Source organism: Larus michahellis, chromosome 3 (genome assembly GCF_964199755.1).
Source record: "Larus michahellis chromosome 3, bLarMic1.1, whole genome shotgun sequence".
Lineage (NCBI taxonomy): Eukaryota > Metazoa > Chordata > Aves > Charadriiformes > Laridae > Larus > Larus michahellis.
Genome location: NC_133898.1, coordinates 77,309,047 through 77,328,506, shown reverse-complemented (window position 1 = coordinate 77,328,506; position 19,460 = coordinate 77,309,047). Strand labels below are relative to the sequence as shown.

Below are 19,460 nucleotides of genomic sequence, written 5' to 3'. Positions count from 1 at the left end.
GAGCCCTCGATCGCGGCCGCGGCCGCCGCCGCCGCTACCCCGGCCTGCGCCGCCAGGGGGCGCTGCGACGCGGCGGGAAGCGCCGTGAGGGGGGCGGAGGGGCTTGGCTAGCGGCGGGCGCGGGGGAGCTCGGATAAATGTTATTTTTACGTTGTATTTAGTGTTTTCCAAGTTTAATCTTGGTGTTGAGGCGCGTCGCCTTGCCCCTGAGGAAGCTGGCTGCTCGTTCCTGTGGGGTCCCCCCCCGGGAACCAGCCTGAGGCGGTGGCGGGACGCGGGCCGGGAAGGGTCACTTGGCCCTCAGGATTCACCGGACAGCACAGGCCTCACAAAACTGGTGCCGTTTGCGTCTTTCAGAAAAGTTCCACTTTTTTGGCGGGGTTCAAGAGGCTGGAGTATCAATAGCTGGAACACCAACAAAATTACTTCAAATGCACACATTTTCCCCACCTCCTGTGGGAGCAGGAGAGGAAAGAGAAGTCTTCACTGCTGGATTCACAGACGCCATGTGCAGGTGCAAACCACACAGCTGGATTTGCAGTTATGCAGTCATTGCTTGTGCTCAGCAAAGATGCAAACTTGCAAGTACTGTATGAAAAGAACTGCCCCGGGCACCTTTGCATCTCTAGAAGCACTGATGAATGCATTTATACCCATATAAAAAGTATTTGCCTTTTTTTTTTTAGCTCATTTTAGTTCTGAAAATGAAATAAATTTCAGGGAATAAGCTATCTCTCCATGGCTGCTTTCTCCAAGCCTGCTAAACTTGGCTAACAGCTCGTCTCCTTTGAAATACTGCAATTGATGCTGATGTTGATTTCAGTAGGAGCTTTATTAGCAGGTCTTGTGGAGATCTCATGCAGCTTGGCTTTATTGCATCAAAGCAGTAACTCCACCTCAAAAGAGAACAAGGATCATTTTAACCCAGATAAGGACCCTAACCCTGCCTGCAATGTGGCCCCACAAACTACTCTGCGAACACAATAGAGGGGAAGTGCAGGGACCCTCCAGTCAGCAGAGGAGTGGATACCAAGAAAACAGACCCCTGCATGCCCTGCCCCTGGGCTGTAGCGCACCTTCGGGTGAGTTTCTTTCCTTGCTCTGCTTTGCATAAATAATTGATTGGGACACAGAGAGACAGAAAGATACCACTTTACAGCTCAGTGGTTAGACCACTCAGCTGGAATGTGAAGAGATACGTCAAAGCAGGAAGGAACTGTATTTCCATCAGTCTGTGCTTTCAGAAGAGCTGGGTAAAAGCAAACTTCACCACTAGCAGTAGATACCACATTTCCTCAGGGATCTGCTATCATAGGCTTGACAAGAAGCTTACAGATTGTTATTACAAAGCTGCTCATTTGCCCTTTACTGCTCAAATTGTCTTCACTGTAATTGAAGGTTGGTAGTAACAAACCAGGCATCTAACAGGGGTGCTCTATCTGTTAAGCCCATCCATGATGGAAACAAAAGCTACAAATACTTTTATTTATACCCATAGAAAGAGATCTACTGGCTCAGTAAATCAGGGTATTCAGAATAGTAGCTGAGCAAAGGGTTTACGTGTCTAAAGTCACCCAAGTGCTTCTGAGTGAGCCCAGATGAAGAGAGCATTTGCTTGACCTTCGTTCTAACATTCATTCTCCACAGCTATATCATTGTTTTATACACAATAGCATCTGCCAGGGAATCAAAGTATTTGCTGTATCAAAACATAAACTATTATTGTTTAAATTAGTTCAGCCACATAATAAAATTAATTGTTTCAGGACTATCAATTTTATTTGTTCGCTTTGGCTTTGGTTCTGGTAGATGCCACACTGGAGAAGTACCTAAAGAATTACATTACATTCATGGCCTTTTTTTAATGGAACAGTAATCTAGCACTTAGCCAAGCATTAGAATTTTCTGCTAATATATCTCAATCATGCATTTAAACAGTATCTCCTTATCCTGAGAAGGAAGTTTCCCATAGTTACTGCGTGACATACAGATAGCAAATACTGCCTTTAAAAACTTGTACTTAATGTAATTTATGTATACATACATATGTATGTATATATTTATGTGTCCTTTCCCTTTAGCATAGGGGTTGGTCCACTTCTGTCTTAAACTGTTTTTATTTACAGTGGTATCAGAGTTTTGTGGTCATTAATTTTAACTTTTTCATCCCTTATCAGTGATACCTTTATTTTGCATGTTCTTACGTTTCACAAGTCAAACAAGGTTTTGTCTCTGCTTATTCCATTCAAAGATTAGCTTCTCAAATACAATTCTTTTAGAAGTCTACTTGCAGGATAATATCAGTATAATACTTGCTGGACTACAGGTAAATGACAAGGAATCCTGTATATTACTAAGAAAATCTGTGGTTGTGGCACCAAATCTTAGTAAATGTAGTTATCATTAGGTATTATTTTTATTCCTTACAAGAAATACAGTGTAAAAAGGGTGTTGAAATGAAAACCAGATATCACCGATATAAGGGTAAACACATGAGTAATTTAATTATCTCAAAACTATATTTGTAGGACCGCTGGAAAATTCTGATCAGCTCCAGTTACCCTTGAAATGTCTGCCAAAAGCCCCCAGACAGCTTGAACTCTGTTCTGTAAGCAAGCTGTGCAGTAATTATGGAATTGACCCCAAAAAAGGTTAGTAGTTTTGGCCTTCAATTAGATTAAATTGATTTAAAGTAAGCTGTAGTATACTCTCCCCTGATAACATCAAGAAAATAATTGAAGAACGTTTAAAGAACAGTGCTAGTTTGAGTCAACTGGTCTAGCAGTAAGAATCCTTTCTACACCCAAGAGACATTTCTAACAATCAAACAGTTGCAGCAAGTTATATGTCAAGAAGAATTTAAATCTGTTGAATATTTTTAACATCCAAAGGACTTCAGTTTCCTGATCTGTTCACTTGACCTTATCAATCATGCGGCAGAGCTGGTGAAGCTAATCACCAGCTAATTTCTTCAGATATAATTTATGCACATAATTTAAATTATTCTAGACAAGGTAAAGTATAGAGAATGTGCGATGTCTGTGTTACACTGCTATTAAGTACCTTTGAGTACAAACAGTACTTCATAAATTTAAACCTACGTACTTTAAGTGATTACTGGAGCGCCTGATAAATTATCTGAAAACTTACTTTTTGCTTAAATAGTAAATGCCCTTAAGCATGAGGAGGACACATTTTCATAAAACCAAAGCGAAGTAATACCCAAATCAAAAGGGAAAAGACATAAAAATACTTTGATTGACATCCCTGCTACTGTATATTTGGTATCTAGTGTCCATGCCAAGACTGGGAAAGTGTTGTGTGACATATTCTACAAACCTTTGGTTAAACCTAGCCTCTGCATAAAGAATTTACAATATAAACATGTGTGTTTGCACATGAGGTCAGTTCACCGGGAATCTTCTGTAATTGCAGCTGCCCAGCTGTGCGTGCCAGGCTGCAGCGTGTGCACGTGTCAAGGCCATCTTCTGTGTAGTTAGCGCTGAAGCATCTTGAGTGGTTTGATTGCGTGGGTGGTTGTACAGGCACAAGCGGGGACACCAAAGGGGAAATGGAGAGAAAACAAAGAATATCTCTCAGTATCAAACTCTGTGAGGAAACTGAGATGACAAAGCAAGATTTTAATGTTCTAAAAAAGAAATTAGACTAGATGAATAGAATGTGCCTTTCTAAAGCATGTTAGAAAGGATCAAATTATCCACCCGCACCGATACTTAAAGTGACATACATTTTCAGTTGTCATTACAGAAAATTTCTGCTAACAAATCCCAGACTTTTTATTTTTTTACATTTTAGGTGACTCCTGCCCTGCAGGCCTAGAGAGCTCATAGTTGGCTGCCTGTTACAGTCCATGCAGTGAGTCCATGGGTGCAACAATTCACTCACTGCTATTTTGAGGGAACACTCGCTCCTTATTGGTCTCTTTTTGCACAAGATAACTTCCACAAGTCACTTCTTCAGACCAGCTTTTCTTTTTTACACTGCTTATTGTGGTCTTATTCCCATACTTACTTCTATGTATACACTTATGCTTAACTCTTCTCATTCTGAATTTTTGTTTTATTTTTTAAAATGAATAAAACGCCAAAAATGCTCAGCTTTTACAGCATGGAAGAATTAAACCCTCTTTTTGTGCACACAGTGGGTATAATTTAGAAAACTGCTGTTTCAGAGTCCTTATCTTGCTGAAAGTGTGCCTTGCAGTTTGAACAGTTGACAAGTTTTTTACAGTTTAAGCTCCATTCTGGTTCTGTTGGATGTGCGGTCACTAGCAGGCTGCTCTTAAAGGCTAAAGGCATCCACAGGAAATGAAGGGCCAGAACTAGCTCACTTCATACCCAGGACTCTGAAAAGCCCTTACAGGTCACGGTTGTTAACTACTGACCTGAACCACTTTTGGGTGTGCAGAATTGTCATGGTTCCAGTATTGATTGGATAATCCATCCCTGTCACTTTACTTTTAGGTGCTAACTGCATGAGGCACAGTCTCACATAGGTTAATTACAAATCTTACATAAACGCTCATATGCAAAAAACCCCCCGTGTGTTTAAATTCTAGGTTGAGAATGGATTCCGCCATCATATCTGCCCTCTTTATCTCCCCTTCTTCATCCCTTTTGGGACTAACTTGGAATATCATTACTAGAAAACTGTCGTGATACCATACCATAATCTATGGTTTCACGGGCACTGTTCTCTGTGGCTCAGTTATCAATGACGAGCAGTTCTCCATCAAGTGGATGACATTGGCAACAATACTTTGAAGGCCAATTACGGCAGTATTAGTGGCATATATGTACCAAATTATTTCAACTGACCTCCTCCACGTGGGTCCTGCTTATTTGTTGTTTGTGGGGTACCTGCTCCAGATACATCTGGTCTTGGTTGGCATCCCTCAGCACATTGACATAAAACTGTCAATGACTAAAACTCCTTGATACGTGAATTTTTATTTAACAAAGTTTCATTCCTTTTCAACAGGTTTCACTGTGCTAGTTCCCCTGGAATGCAAACGTGCCACACACTGGTGAAATGTGAGAAATACCTAAGGGGTTATCACTTTCATCTCCTCTATGTAGCCAGCATGGAGGAAGAAAAGGAAACCTACCTTATTGTGTGGAGGAAAAGTCTGCTTTAAGTCATCCATGAAGATGACCTTGCCTGGAGTTAGAAAGCGCATTCTCCACATACTATGAAAGCAGATAAAAAATATTTCCACAAGATTCTTGACTTATGAAGAAGATCAAGACATCATTTTCAGACAGGCCTATTGTTTTTGTCAAACTCTACTTGCAGTTTTATCTTCAAGGAATAAAACACTAAATCATTTTTGATAAATTTATAATCTTTATATTAATTAGGTGGCATTAACTTGCCTATAATGCATCTAGCTTGACATTCTTAATTCGTTGTAACCCTCTGAGGCTCTTTGTTTAAGAAACATTTCTATAAAGCAGTTCAGATTATTTCAACAGATGATTAAGGGAAGCATAATGATTTTAAAAACAATGTTATGATTGTTTCCCTTAGGAGCCCAATCCACTCTGGAGAGAAGTGCTTGATTGGAGGTAACCTTTGCAGCAGACAAATGCCATTTGTTGTCCCTGCGAAACACTGGTCCAAATCCAAGTTAAAAACCTCCAGCAAAAAAAAATTATAAATTTAGATGTACGCAGTGGCAGGAACTTGATAACGTATGGCAGCTAAATATGCCAAGGATTTTCCAGAGCATACGCCATCACTTAGCAGCTCCCAGTTGCCAAACTGCTTGTGATATCCCTCAGGGACCAAGCTCCTACTCATGCCCTCTGCAGGCCCTAAACTGGTCTTTCCCTGCAGTTTCTCTTTTCCATAGACAAGGGACACCCTGACTGCAAGAGCTTCTCAGCTTCTCCGTGTCTTTTGCAACAGGACTGCATCTTCCCTTGTGTAGTCAGTGCCATCATGTACGTTACAAGGGATCCACCTTCAGGTTTTATGGGCTGCCTTAACTCTGATATTTCTAAACGCTCCATAACTAGAATTTTGCAGATTCTTTCTTTTAATTTTAATGTCATCTTACTTTTATGTGGTTTTCTAAGTGTAATCTTAGGTTAAAAAATTTAAAATCCCCATCAAAAGGTGTGGAGAGTTTGCATAAAAACTGCTGGCAGGAAATCGCCACCAGTGATTGACTTTCTTAACATCCCCCTCCGAAGCTGTGCAATTCATGGGCCAGCAGTACTGCTTCCACAACAGAGATCCTGGAATATTTATTCACCTTTCTTTTTTTTTTGCATAGCTTCTTTTTTTTTTTGCGTAGCCCACATCTTCCCACTAGAGTTATGCTCATACAGCCCTGTGACTCTTCATTGGTTGTTGCCATCAGGTCTCCTAGAATCAATAAAAAACCCAAAGGTTGTAGTTTTGTGCAAAAGCAAAGGCATCAGTTCTGGCAGATGCGTGTCAGAATCTGTACAGAACAGATTTAATAGGATCATCTTTCAGAGCTATCCCTTTAAAATACCTAGTTGCTGCAAGCAGACATATATCAGAAATTAATGGATACATTACATTATTCTTGATTAAATCGTTGTTAATATCACATAAATGAACATTAAACCAATAAAGATTCCTTTCATTAGTTTGAAAGGGCCAAGGTTATAGATATTACTCAAAAATGCAAAGAGACAAAAATATTGCACCTTACTGTGGCATTACCTGGTAACTACAGCTGTGAATTCTAACATCACCTGAGTGACTTACAATTACAAAATAGGGAAGGATGCAATATATGGTTCTTATTTAAAGGGATTCTCAGACTGACTTTAGAGCTCTAAACTGCAAACCATAGGGTTTGATCTGCCATTTCTTTTGACCCTCCTTGAGCAAAAAGCATTTGCTTTTTGATGACATTTTTGCGGAACGCAAATTCCTACATAAGATCCTGAGTGTTACTGTCTTAGTGACCTCAGCATTTAAACTCACGTCAGTGGAGAGATGGGATTAAAGACTGTTCCAGGGCAGGCTGAAAGATACCACAAGTAGCTGTCAGGATGCAGAAAGGTTTTACACTTTTGTCTGGGTACTTTGACTCTTTTAGAGAGAAGAAAAAAAAAAAAAGAAAGGAAAAGCCACAAACCAGGAACCTAACCCTAGATCAAGAGATTTTAAAATATCGGTTTTAAAGCACCATTGCTAATCCTGCTCACCCACTCATTTTTGCTTGATTGATGACTATGGCGTAAGTCAGGCAGGATTTTTCTGCACAGCTTGTTAAACATGCCAATTTGACAGGCAGCTTTAGGAAGCGGTTTCTGCTCTTGCTGTTTGGTTTAGCAGATGCTGGGTTGCAGTTCTGTGCTCACAGTGCAAGGGATTAAGGAGACAGAAGGATCTCCAGGAGGGAATATGGAAATTGTCTAGTGTAAACCCAGCTGCATCCAATAGGCATTCCCATCGAGGACTGTCCCCAGTTCAGTTATCCTTTTGTCAAATCAACTTGGCATCATCTTGTGCTGGAAAAAATAGCTGGCCCAGTTCTGCATTCAAGGAATAGGTTTAGTTGCTGCTGAAGACGTGACAGAGAGGATGGAAGGAAGCAGGTAACAGTGCAAAGCAGATCAGTATGATAAGATGCAAAAGTTTCCGAAGTACACTGCTTTGTACGTTGTAAATTGCTGCATACAAAGGAAAAAAACAATGCATGGAAAGTTCCTAAAATAATCACAAGCCAGACTTTCAAAAACTGTACATCTCTAGCTGGCACAGCTAGTAGACATGTAAAGGAAGCACTAATAAGTAGATAGAAAATTCTGAGGGGAGCCTTAGTGTTCTCCATCTGTCATGGAGTAAATAGGTCTTATTGATCATCTACCACTTGATTTATACTAAATGCTTTCAAGCATTTCACATTTGTTATTTTCAAATAGAAGAATAATTAAACTTTGATTTATGGGAATTACACAAACACAAGTAACTTACATTTTTGTCCAATCTTTAAAAAAATGTGTACCAACCAGCAGCATTCAGCTGTACAACAGATATTCAGAAGGTGAATAGAATGTTTTAGCCTTAAATAATAGCTGCCTGGGTTTGGGGGGGGTTTGGGGGTCTGAATAATGCAAGAGGAAGAGTGAAAAAGCTTCGGTGTTGGCTGTAGTTGTGTTTTTACCGTTTCTAATACTAGCTCACAGAAGATACAAAGGTTTTACAGCCCCACTATAAAACAGCTCTTTATCTTTTCTCCACTAATTCTGTGGTGGCACATTTAACAAAACTAGGAAACTGGAGATAATATGGATGTTTGCAGATTAGATGTCAGGTAATAAATAACACTAATTTCACATACCTACAAATGTAAAGGCACCTTATCACTGTTTAAGTTTCTCACTCTTTGTAATGCCTGCCAACATTTTAACCCAGGCAAATTACGGTATTGTTTTTGCTGTTTTTTCACTGGGATAAAATACACAGTCATAATATCCTTTTATCAGATTTCATGGTATAAAAGGACTTTGTGCTTAATTCAAGCTGTAAGTTGCCGAGACAATTTCAGAGCTCCTGTTTTGGAAGATGTATTTATCTTACCTTTTTGTCATCTTCTTTTATTTTCACAGTGGTCTAAGTACCACTTGCCCGAGAAGATGCAGCTGTGACCCTGCCCAGTCAGTGCAATGCTACAGAGCTACGGAGATCCCCAGAGAGATTCCTTTTACCACCCGGAGACTCTACATCAGTCACAGCAAAATTAAACAACTCCAGGTAGGAAAAAATCCAATAAAAATACTTTCTGTAGCACGCTGTAACTGAAAGCTGGGCTTTCCAGATGGTGGTGGCTTTCAAGTGAAGGGAGAGTCTTATTCTACGTTCTAAAAACTGATGAAATGCTGCCCAATCTGGTTTTATTTTTACTTACTTTTTAAGGCTATGTAAACATACTACTATAATGTTTTTATTATACTGCAGTCTCTGAGCACTAGTTCATGCTGTCACAATGATATTTTGTGTGCAACTCAAAAAACAGTAATTTACAGCTAAGAGCCAAATGTTGACTAGTTTTTTATATGGTAAAATAAACATTGACTTCCAAAGTAATTTTTTTAACTTGTTAAAAGCTTTTTCTACTTTTTCTACTTTCTACAATATAATACTTTTTCACAGTAAAGGGAAAGGTTTTATGTAGCCAGAATATTTTCCCTAATGAATAAAATAGAAGTTCTTGTCCCTGTCTGGAGTTGCAAGTGTCAGGTACTAAGACAGAGTGTGAGCTGTTTCTAAAAGCAATGCTAGGCCTATCTAATAACCCATATAGACAACAGCAGCTTCTAACTGAAGCTGCCAGCTATTTCTGTTATTAAAAAAGCTTATTCTGCGTTTCTTGAGGCATCACTGGAGCACATTATTAAAGGCATGACCAGTTTATGCTCATTTTGCACTGTACTCTGGAACGGTGCTCCTGTTTCCTACGCTGAAATACATTTATTTAATAAATTCAACTTCTATAGATAGACACAAGGGAAGTACAACCACCTGTATTATACATGCTTGCTGTGTATCAATTTACTACAAATAATAAGAAATGTTCGATTCAAAAGAAATATATTTTCTCTTAAGTAGGCTTGTTCTCTTACGAAGAATATAACTTTAGCTGCTCTGAAATGCATCTTTGATTTTGCTCTCGGGGTTGAATGAAATAGGCTAGAAGGCAGCTTAGAGCAGCCTCTGGGACACCTGTTGCCCACTGAGAAATAGTAATTTTACAATTTAACTCTGAGAAAGAGTTTACTTCTCTTTTAGCTGCTACTAATATCTCTGGATTTCTTGTTTTACCTCCCATACCTACAAGAGTCAAAGTTCATTGGTGTGATTTAGCCATATTGATGTGCTCTGGTTAAACAAAAGATATGTCAAATGAATTCTTTATTAGGAAATACGTTTTCTGTGGAAAAAGCCCACAATTGTGTTCTTTCCAAGATAAGGAAGATGAGCCATTTTTCCTTTCTTTGCCTAGTTGCGCACACCTGTCAGCTACTCAGTTACTAGTAAAGCGGCCTTAGGTTCTGACTACAGCAAAAGGCAGGTGTTATAAAGCATTTAAATGCTGGATATAAGTGAATAGAGTAGTGGAATAAATGTTTTATGACTGTTTAGAACAAATTGTGCGTGAAATCATCTAAGGAGAGAGTTTTTCACTTTATACATTAATTCAATGGAGCAATCGGTATGCCTTTACCTCTACTACTGACTTTGCACTGAAAGGAAATAAGTCCTTTCGTGCATTCTGCCTGTAATTATGTAGATTCTTTCCCTAAGATTAGACTGGGTCTGTGAATATATTTTTCACTTTTCTTTCCATGTAACAAATTATGCTTCTGAGGTCTTGACATCATAAATACATACGCTTAATTTTACACAACTGAGCAGTTCCACTGGCACATCTTATAGTGCTTGTAGAAAAAGATTTTGATTTCTGCTTGTAAAGTACATGTCTGGAAGTGCTAAAAGAACTCTGTAGGGTTTGGGGCCTTTTTTTGTTTTGTTGTTTTTGTTTTTTAAAAAAAAACCTCATTCATTTACCAAAATAACGTATTTTCAAATAGAAGTTGAATGGAAGCCTACACTTCCCACAGCTGACCTCCAAATGACTTTTATATGTAAGCATTCACATATACTATGGTTTGGCAATTACCCACCTCAGAAGAATAAACAAATACTTTTTCAAACTAAGCACCGATTACTTTTGTACATTACTTTGCATTGATTATTAAAATGGTAAAGAAATTAAAAAGGGAAGAAGATATATTTGTATGCTAAATAGAGTCTGTTTTGAAGAAAAAATGCAGATCTTTTTTACCCAAATCAACTTTGTATTTGTTCTAACAGGGTTGATCTTCATTGAAAACACTGGCAGGGATTTTTGCTTTTGGTATGTTTACAAACTGGGGTTTGTTATAAACAGACTTCATAATCACAAAACTAGATTAATTTTAGCATCTTTTTTCAATAATTTCTGCTTTCTCCTTGATTTAAAGACGAGCTATAACCTGTTTACTCTTACTTTAAGATTTAGTTTATTTCTAACTATATTAATACATGGGACTTTATCTGCTACAAGAAAATTGTTTATCTGGGCCCTGCAATATAGGACTGGTTTAAGAAAACCAGTTTAAAAAAACTGCTTATAACAAATCCCAGTTCACAAAAATTCTAAAAGCAAAAAAAAAAAATTAAAAAATGACAAAATTATTGAAATGTTTCTATTAAAATAACAGTATCTTAGATCCATTTTCAGGAGGTCTACATTTTACGTGTAAAACTATATTAGTATATCACTTTACAGACAGTCCAGTTAGAGAATAAAGCATCGCTTTGTAGCAAAAAGAAAACTGATATGCTTTCAAATATGTCTTGATTCAGACTAGAACAACTGGGTGGTTTGTAACAGCATGGATAAATGTTTAAGGCTCAAAACAGCATGGTCACAAAGCCTAGTGAAGCATACCAAATAGGTGGAAAATAGAAATTATAATAATAAACATTAAAAAGCCTAACATCATTACAGAATGAATGTCTGTACGTTGACCTTCACGTAGCTCTCTGTCACTTAATAAGATGAAAATTAAGCCTCTTAGAGACACACAGCAATCAACTGAGGAAAAGCAGGAAATACTGCTTTTGAACTTATAGGAGAAAATGTGTTGAATTTATGACTGTTCACATCTGTTTCAATTTCCTTAAGACTGTTTTATCACTTATATATGACTATGCCTTTCTGCTCCTGAGCAATGCAGTTCATTCCTATGGGACTTCCCATGATAAAGCTTTGCAAGATTAGCCTCCAAATCATGATCAAAACTGGACATGCAATTCTGTAATTGCTATATAGTTATATACATATATATATTACAAAACTGCATTTATAGAAAAAATAGAAAATGGACAACTTTGATATTTACTGCTGAGAATATACGTTTTTTTATGGAGGTACATTCCCTTATTGAACTTAAATGTAATTGATGGAGAAAACTACACCAATAGAGGTTCCATATCTATACTTTCTCACTGACTGCATCATATCTTGCAACGCTTGGAAATGACTTTACAAGACAGAATAGTTGTAATCATAAGGTAGTGACAACTCGGGATACCAAAGCAGAATGAAATCTGACTCCTCCTTCACAGTTGTGTGGGCTCTAATTTTAGCAGAAGTTAAAATGCAGAGTTTGCAGCTAAGGTAAAGAGATACAACCCAAAAACATGCAAGAGTTGGATAAATGAAACTGGAAGGAATCTTTTAACAGTCACCTTTATAAGCTGATTTCACATACACAAGTATGATCACCAAATGTATTCAATCAGGATCATAGAACAAAAATACTACCCAGTACCTGGGCTGCAAAAGGACTTGTACTGCCTTCCATGTGGATTCCTGACTGGGATGAGGGGTTACGCTGTAGAACAGGCTCTATAGCTTCTCTCAGTGAGAGTAAAATGTGCTGGTAGCTACTAAGCCCTGTGGGAAATAGCATGAAGACTGTAGTGTTAGTTTAACATCTGTTACTGAGGTGGTACTCCTGAGACCTGTAGTGAGATGTCTATTGGATGTGGGAAGGGAAAATGGATGAGGACACACCTTCCCGCCTCTCCCAAGCAGAACATCTGCTCATCTTGCTTTGAGCTTTTTGTGATTCCCAGATAAATGAATTTTGAAAAGCCAAGCACCTATGTCAATGGGCATCATGATTTCAGAAAACTACAGCTTAAGCAACTGGAGTGCTCAGAGAACTCCCAGATTCACCCTCATTGCATGCTTCCTCGTACCTAGGCTTGGAGGAAACTGCCAGATTCACTTAAGTGAAGTTTGCTTCTTAACTTGAGACACAAGATGGCAAGCTTTGTAAACAAACAGGTTCCAACAGAGCAGAAAAATAATGGAACAATTAGTGTGCCTCTATATATTATAGTCACAGTCAACATCTAAGTTCCATTTACGACTGCAAAGAATCTGTTTATTACTAACTAACAAAAACTAAGTTCCTGTAAAAGCAATCTGTCCCACAGAGGTGATTTTCAGACCAAGCTGATCTGACACTTTTGGTTTGGTCCTCTTGATATATGAGGTTTTTACTTTAAAGAAAAGGATAGTGGGGGGAGAGAAGAAATACAAGCGTCAGATTTTAGTTTCCTACGAAAACTTTGTAACAGGGAGAGGTGTACTTCCTTTGGGGAATACATGCTGCAGTGACAATACTGCTGATATATGGAAATGGCTGTATGATGAACTCAAAACTGCTCCAGCAAGCTCAGTTGAGCGCAGTGAACATTAGCAACCATCTACTCTCTGCAAAGATTTCTGACACTGGTGATATTAGTTCTCCATTTTACATAGGCTATGCACCAGGCAGAAATAAAAGGAATATTCCTTCTTCAAACGTGTTTTTGCTCGAAACACAGACACAATATGGGCTTAAACAAGAAAGTTCTAGAAATGTAAGTACATACTGGCAAACTGACCTCTATTACTACCATTTTTCTTAGTTTCTCTTTCTAAATGTGTAGTTTCTCAATGTATATTAGCAATTGTCAGAGCATCCAGAAGTAACCAGTGAGAAGATCCATAAATAGACGGTATACTATCACAAGAATTATTTTTTTCTCTTTAAGATTACTGACTTCAGGAGAATGCCAGCCCTTGAAGAGCTGGTCCTGTCATGCAGTGGCACAGAATCAATAGAAAACAATACTTTCAAAGCGCTGAGCACCTTGAAGTCCCTGGAACTCTACAAAAATCAGCTAAAGCAAATACCAGCCTTCCTCCCATCTGGCCTTGAAATTTTAAAACTCGCTGATAACTCCATCAACACTCTGCAAGTATCTGATTTTGAAGGTTTGATGAAACTAAGGGTGCTCGATATTCGGAACAACCTGATTGTAACTCTGTCTCCAAGTCCATTTTCTTCCCTTTGCAATTTACAAAGTCTGATTCTGGATGGCAACAATATGGAATCTGTGTCTGCACCACTTAAGCTTCCCAGGCTGAAGTACCTAAGCATGGCTGATAATAAGCTGAACTCATTCCCAGCCAACTTCTTTGCATCTTTCCAAAATCTGCAGTTTCTCAGTTTAAGTGGCAACTTTCTGACAAAAGTGCCTCTTGACCTACCTAAATCCCTGCTGTCACTAAAATTAGAGAAAAACCAACTCAAAACAATAAGACTTCGAGACATGAAACAACTAGAAAACCTGTCTGAGTTCTTCCTGTCAGAAAATCAGCTATCATCGATAGATGGTGCCCAGCTTCTTCCGAACTTAACAACGCTGGAACTCTCTAAGAACCAGCTCCACACCCTGCCACCCAGGCTGCCCAGCAGACTGCAGAAACTCGACTGCAGCAATAACCTCATTCAAAGGGTGACAGGGCAGGACTTCCAAGGGCTACAAGACCTCAAGCACTTGTTTCTTGACAACAACGCTGTTAGCATGTTTGAGGCAGGAGCTCTTCAGCAGTGTGCGCAGCTTTCCAATCTGGCGCTGGAACAGAATCTCCTCATTTCTATTCCGCTGAGGCAAGTGAATCTGAGGACAGCTGGTTCCCAGGTGTCATCTCTCCTTCCTTACATTACGAGAATGAGGGCCAAACTGGAAAAAAAAATTGTATTCAGACCCAGTCATGGCAGAAGTCTATCCATACGATAAACCCATTGCCATAACTGGCACTAATTAGCACTCTTTTTAGTAGTCTCAGCATAAGAAGTAGAGCTGTTCTCATTACATCTGTGGCCCCCAGTGAATCTACTCATTTCACATCTCTCCCTGCCAGTGAGACTACTTTGTTCAATTAGCACAAGAATAAGAGGAACCTGCTAGGAGAATATAACAGAATGATTACAGAGAAGTTATACTGCTGCTTGGATTTATCTTCCCCCATAACACAAAATTAATAGAGCATTCAATAAAAAGGAAAGACAGCAATTTTAAAGATGATGTTTCTACCAGCCCACACTGAGTTTATTATTGTTATTATATTAAGAGTTTGGGAGAGGACTATGGTAAAAAAGAATGTGATTTTTTTTCAGTGGATATTAGCATTCCCAACTTCATTAAATTCCCACATTACAAAGTATTTGGAATGCGTATAAGCTCTCTGGCTTCAGGCTATAAGCAAAATTCCAGTAAAAGGAGCACAGAAGAAACATCCCTTGGGCACACTGTGTTCATTAATGCCCTGCTTACAGGTTCTCTCACATTCATCTGAGCGTTGGTCTTCGCCATTATCAGAAATGGTATGTTAAGCCAAATGGAGGCTGGTCTGATATAAAATGGCAATTTTATTATTTCAAAAAGCTATGCAATAAGATGGCATAAAAATGGCGAAGTAATTTGATTAACATCAACTTCTTTAACACAACTGCAGTATTAAATTTTATTTTTATGGCTTGTGGACAGGTTTAACTAGCCCAAATAAATAATGCAGTAAAATTTCAATTCATTTAGCATCAAGTCCTTTAGCATTTGAATCTATTTGGCAGCAGCTTTATAATCAGAAAGTGATTTAGTGGTGTATAAATATTTGATTTCAGTCTAGCTTGACAGGAATGTTTAATGCTTTCTAGTTACTTTAGTATTGTCTAATCCATCTTATTTTACAACCTTCGTAGTCAAGAGAATTAACAGGAAGGAGTTCTCTATTAGCCTTTAAACAGTACAGCTTTTAAGGAGATATTGGGGACTTTTATTTTCAACTCAACAATGAATACAGAGTTCAAGGGGAGGCTGTAAACATAAAAGAGGGGAAAAAAAGACAAGATGTAAAATTTATGTACTCAATTTAATTGTCTGATGATCACCAGGTATGCATGGATATGCCGAAGTAAAAGAATTACTTCTGACAGTTATCCAAGAACTCAGTCACCAGTGTCAAAGGTTAAAAAATATAGTTAGTTAATGTGCCACAGTTAACAGCTCTTAGCAGTTATTCGGCAAGAATGAGAAGAAAGAAAGCTTCTTTTGTTTTTTTCTGAGAAGAAAATAATCCACAAGTCCAAGTATTTTCAAGACTTGCAGAGAAGAGCCTATACTCCATAAAATTTTGCAGGGAGTGGTCAGAATGCTGGGAAGAGTCTGATGATCCTCCCTGGAAGGGCAGCAGCACAGTACGGCTGCCATGGCCAGCTCCTGAGTGAGCACGGCTTCTCTGCCAGCAGCAGGATCACTCATCATGTACTCCAGTGCCATTTTTGTCAGTGTTAGGTTGATGGTTGGACTCGATGATCTTTAAGGTCCCTTCCAACCTAGACAATTCTATGATTTTATGATTATTGTCTCAAGATCAACGCAGCCTGAAGTCAAACAATACAGCCATAGAGCCCAAGTCTAACATTAGTACAATAAGACTCTTCACAGGTTTTTTAGGACTTGCTGGTCCTTTATCCAGACTGTAGTCAGCCTGGATAAACATCTCAGGTGATAACCTACTGCTTTTGACACCAGCGGCACTAGGGTTTTACCCCAGAGTGCCCTTCTGACATTATAGTGTCATATTGGACAACTATAATCATCGCCCATAGTTAGGTTTCAAAACAGATTTATTGCAGTCACAAGCATTTGGTAAGATCAAATGTTGTGGAGTGACTCACCATATCAACACATGAAATTCTCATCTCCCCCAGGAAATACAGCATAATACAGAACTGCCCTACTCTTGAAACAACACCACTGAAGTTGTGAGATTTATAGAAATATGGCAACTACCTTTCAGCCTAAGAGGTCAAACTCATCTTTACAAAAAGCAGCCGGTGAGGGTCACAACATACCCTCTTAGTAATTTTCAAAGGTCATATCATTACATTGAGATAAACTATCACATCAGCCCTCACCAGTTGTGGTATACTGCTGTTCTATTCTAAGTAACTCTTGGTAGTATTATTTATAATTTCCCTGAGAGTTTCAGTGAATAAGTTTCTTTAAACTTATGACTCTTAAATTCATCACCTTGCATACTTCTATAGTAAAATGATTTTTAAGGTTCTTTCAAATTAATTTTATTAAAAATATTCCATGCCAATTAACTGGCCTTTCTGTCAAGCATTTATCACTGACTACAGCAGGAGGAAATTAGAAGATCATAAATGAGCAAGACTTTTGAAAGAAAATAGTCTTACCATACAAATTTGTAAGATGATTGAAAATAAGAATGATACTGACCAGTCTAGAATCATATCTGTAGATTATCAGCTTTTTTTTTCTTTTAAATGTAACGAGTTCTAATTCTGTAAAGAAATATTTTAAAAGTCCATCAAAAAGCACTTCTGTTTTCCCTGTTCCGGATTTTTTAAACAGTATATCATCAGATGGGCTACTTCTGTGATGATTAATGTTTCAATCTGATGGGAGCAGGAGAACAAAATGGAAGAAAAATTCTACTTCTTTATGAACTAAAAAAACCTTTTGAACAAATCGAATACAGAAGTATTTGAAGGAGCAGCGTTGCCAGGCTTCTCTAAACTTTTGATCTTTCATGGTGCTATAATTTGGTCATTGGCATATTTATGGCATTGTAGAGTACAAAATGCATTTTTAAGCTTGACACTCAATTGAACATATAACTTTCTTCATCGTACAGTACAGTAGGACTGCTGTTTAGTTCAGTTGCACAAACACAGTCAGTACAGGTCAGAACTGCTGTAATTTGGGAAAGCAGTTCAAGTATGCATAGACAGTATTCCTATAACTTCAAAAAAAACCCCATGAACACTTCAGGACCACATCTTTTTTGCAAAGATTGCATTTTTTGTTATTGATAGTTTTATTTTAATATGTCAGATGTGGCTGGGCAAATACCCACCACAAAGTACCACTTACACAAAGAGAATCAATATGATGAATGTAACAGCTTTGTATTATTTTTATTCAGACTTCCAGACACCCTTGCTAGATTGGATCTAAAGGGAAATGACATAGAGGATGTTGGAGAACAGGAGCTGAAGGACTTGAAACAGCTTCAGGTTTTAAATTTACGGAATAACAAGATATCTGCCTTGGATCGCAAAGTCTTAGAGTATTTACCTCGTCTTCGTCACCTGTATTTAGATGGAAACCCTTGGAACTGCACCTGTGACCTTCTCAGAACCAGAAGAGCGCTGGTGGCCAAAGGAACGGATGTCAGGGGAGGGCAGTGCGTGGCGCCGGCAGAAAGTCGAGGAGAAAGCTGGATGTCTTCCAAAAAGATTCTGCAGCAGTGCGAAGATAATCTGTCTTCCATGGAAAGGGGCAAAGAGGACAGAAAGAAAATGAAACCCAACGAGGCCTCCAGCGTTGGAGTAAACACGGATGATGATTACTATGATTATGAATTAGATTAACCCCATGGTTAATCTATCGTGAACCTATGGTGAACCTATGGGAGCTGCCCACCACCACCAGCGTCTCTACTGACAACCAGCCTGCTGGCCTGCCATTAACTTTTCCTCTGTAATTTGTACTACAAGAGGTAATAGCTGGTGACAGAAGGGCTACAGTAAGGATGCCATTGTAAACTGAAAAACATAGAAAAAATAGTTTTTCTATGTCATTAGTACTATGTAGTTTGAGGGAAGTAAGAATACAATTACTATCTCGTAGAAAAGCAGTCTGTAACTCTGTATGGACCCTTTTATAGTAGAACATTCTTATAGTTGCATAAAAATGCCATAAATAAAATCCTGCAATACCGCAAGATACTATTACGAGGAGTCTGGCATTCAACACATTAAAACTCAGGTCTGCAGTTCGAGATGGAGACTTACACTGATGTGGGCAACTTTTTAGGATTGTTCAGAGATTCTTGCTTTTGAGAAATTAATTTCAGTTCTCCTGAAATACTTGCCTCTTTCATTTAATTTATGCTATTTTAAATGACATTAGCCTAAATTAGCTGAGCTTCAGGCAAAACACAAAAGGCTCATCTTCATCACTGCAAATGCAACAAACAAAAGAATCAGTGTCCTGGTTAATGAGATTTAATACTAGTTCCAAAGTTAATTAATAGTGAGGAACGAAAACACTGGAGTCAACTTGACCAGATGCTATTGTTGTAAACAGAAGGGAGATTCTCAGGAAATAGACCTTTCCCACTGGCAAATAGCAGGATAAGATCAAGTGAGACAAAGTTTTTGGAAGAGTTTATTTTGGTAGCTGAACAGCTAATTGACTACAATATAGCTCAAGGTGCTGCATGTATAATTTTGGGTCAGGAGTACTTCAATGTGGGAGTACACACAATAACTGCCCCCGTTCACTGGCAGGAACATTCCAGACTTTTGCACGCAAAAAAACCCACCAACAACAAAAAAAGACTTAATGGTATATGCATCAGCTCTGATGTATGTACAAATTTTATCAAGCCGTTCCCAAAGTGCTTGAAAACTAAACAAAACTGGATTACTGAGACCACTAAAACCAGTGACTTACAAAGAGTAATC

At 38.5% G+C, this 19,460-nt stretch overlaps 1 protein-coding gene across 1 annotated transcript; it reads left to right on the top strand.

The window, feature by feature from the left end:
* The first annotated feature begins 61 nt into the window (after positions 1-61).
* Positions 62-18,721, top strand: LOC141740095 (nephrocan-like). The gene is made up of 4 exons (XM_074578315.1): positions 62-1,082; positions 8,619-8,763; positions 13,666-14,567; positions 17,915-18,721. Exons 3-4 carry the CDS (start codon positions 13,684-13,686, stop codon positions 18,360-18,362), a joined length of 1,332 nt encoding a protein of 443 aa, XP_074434416.1. The 5' UTR covers positions 62-1,082; positions 8,619-8,763; positions 13,666-13,683; the 3' UTR covers positions 18,363-18,721.
* Positions 18,722-19,460: the final 739 nt, after the last annotated feature.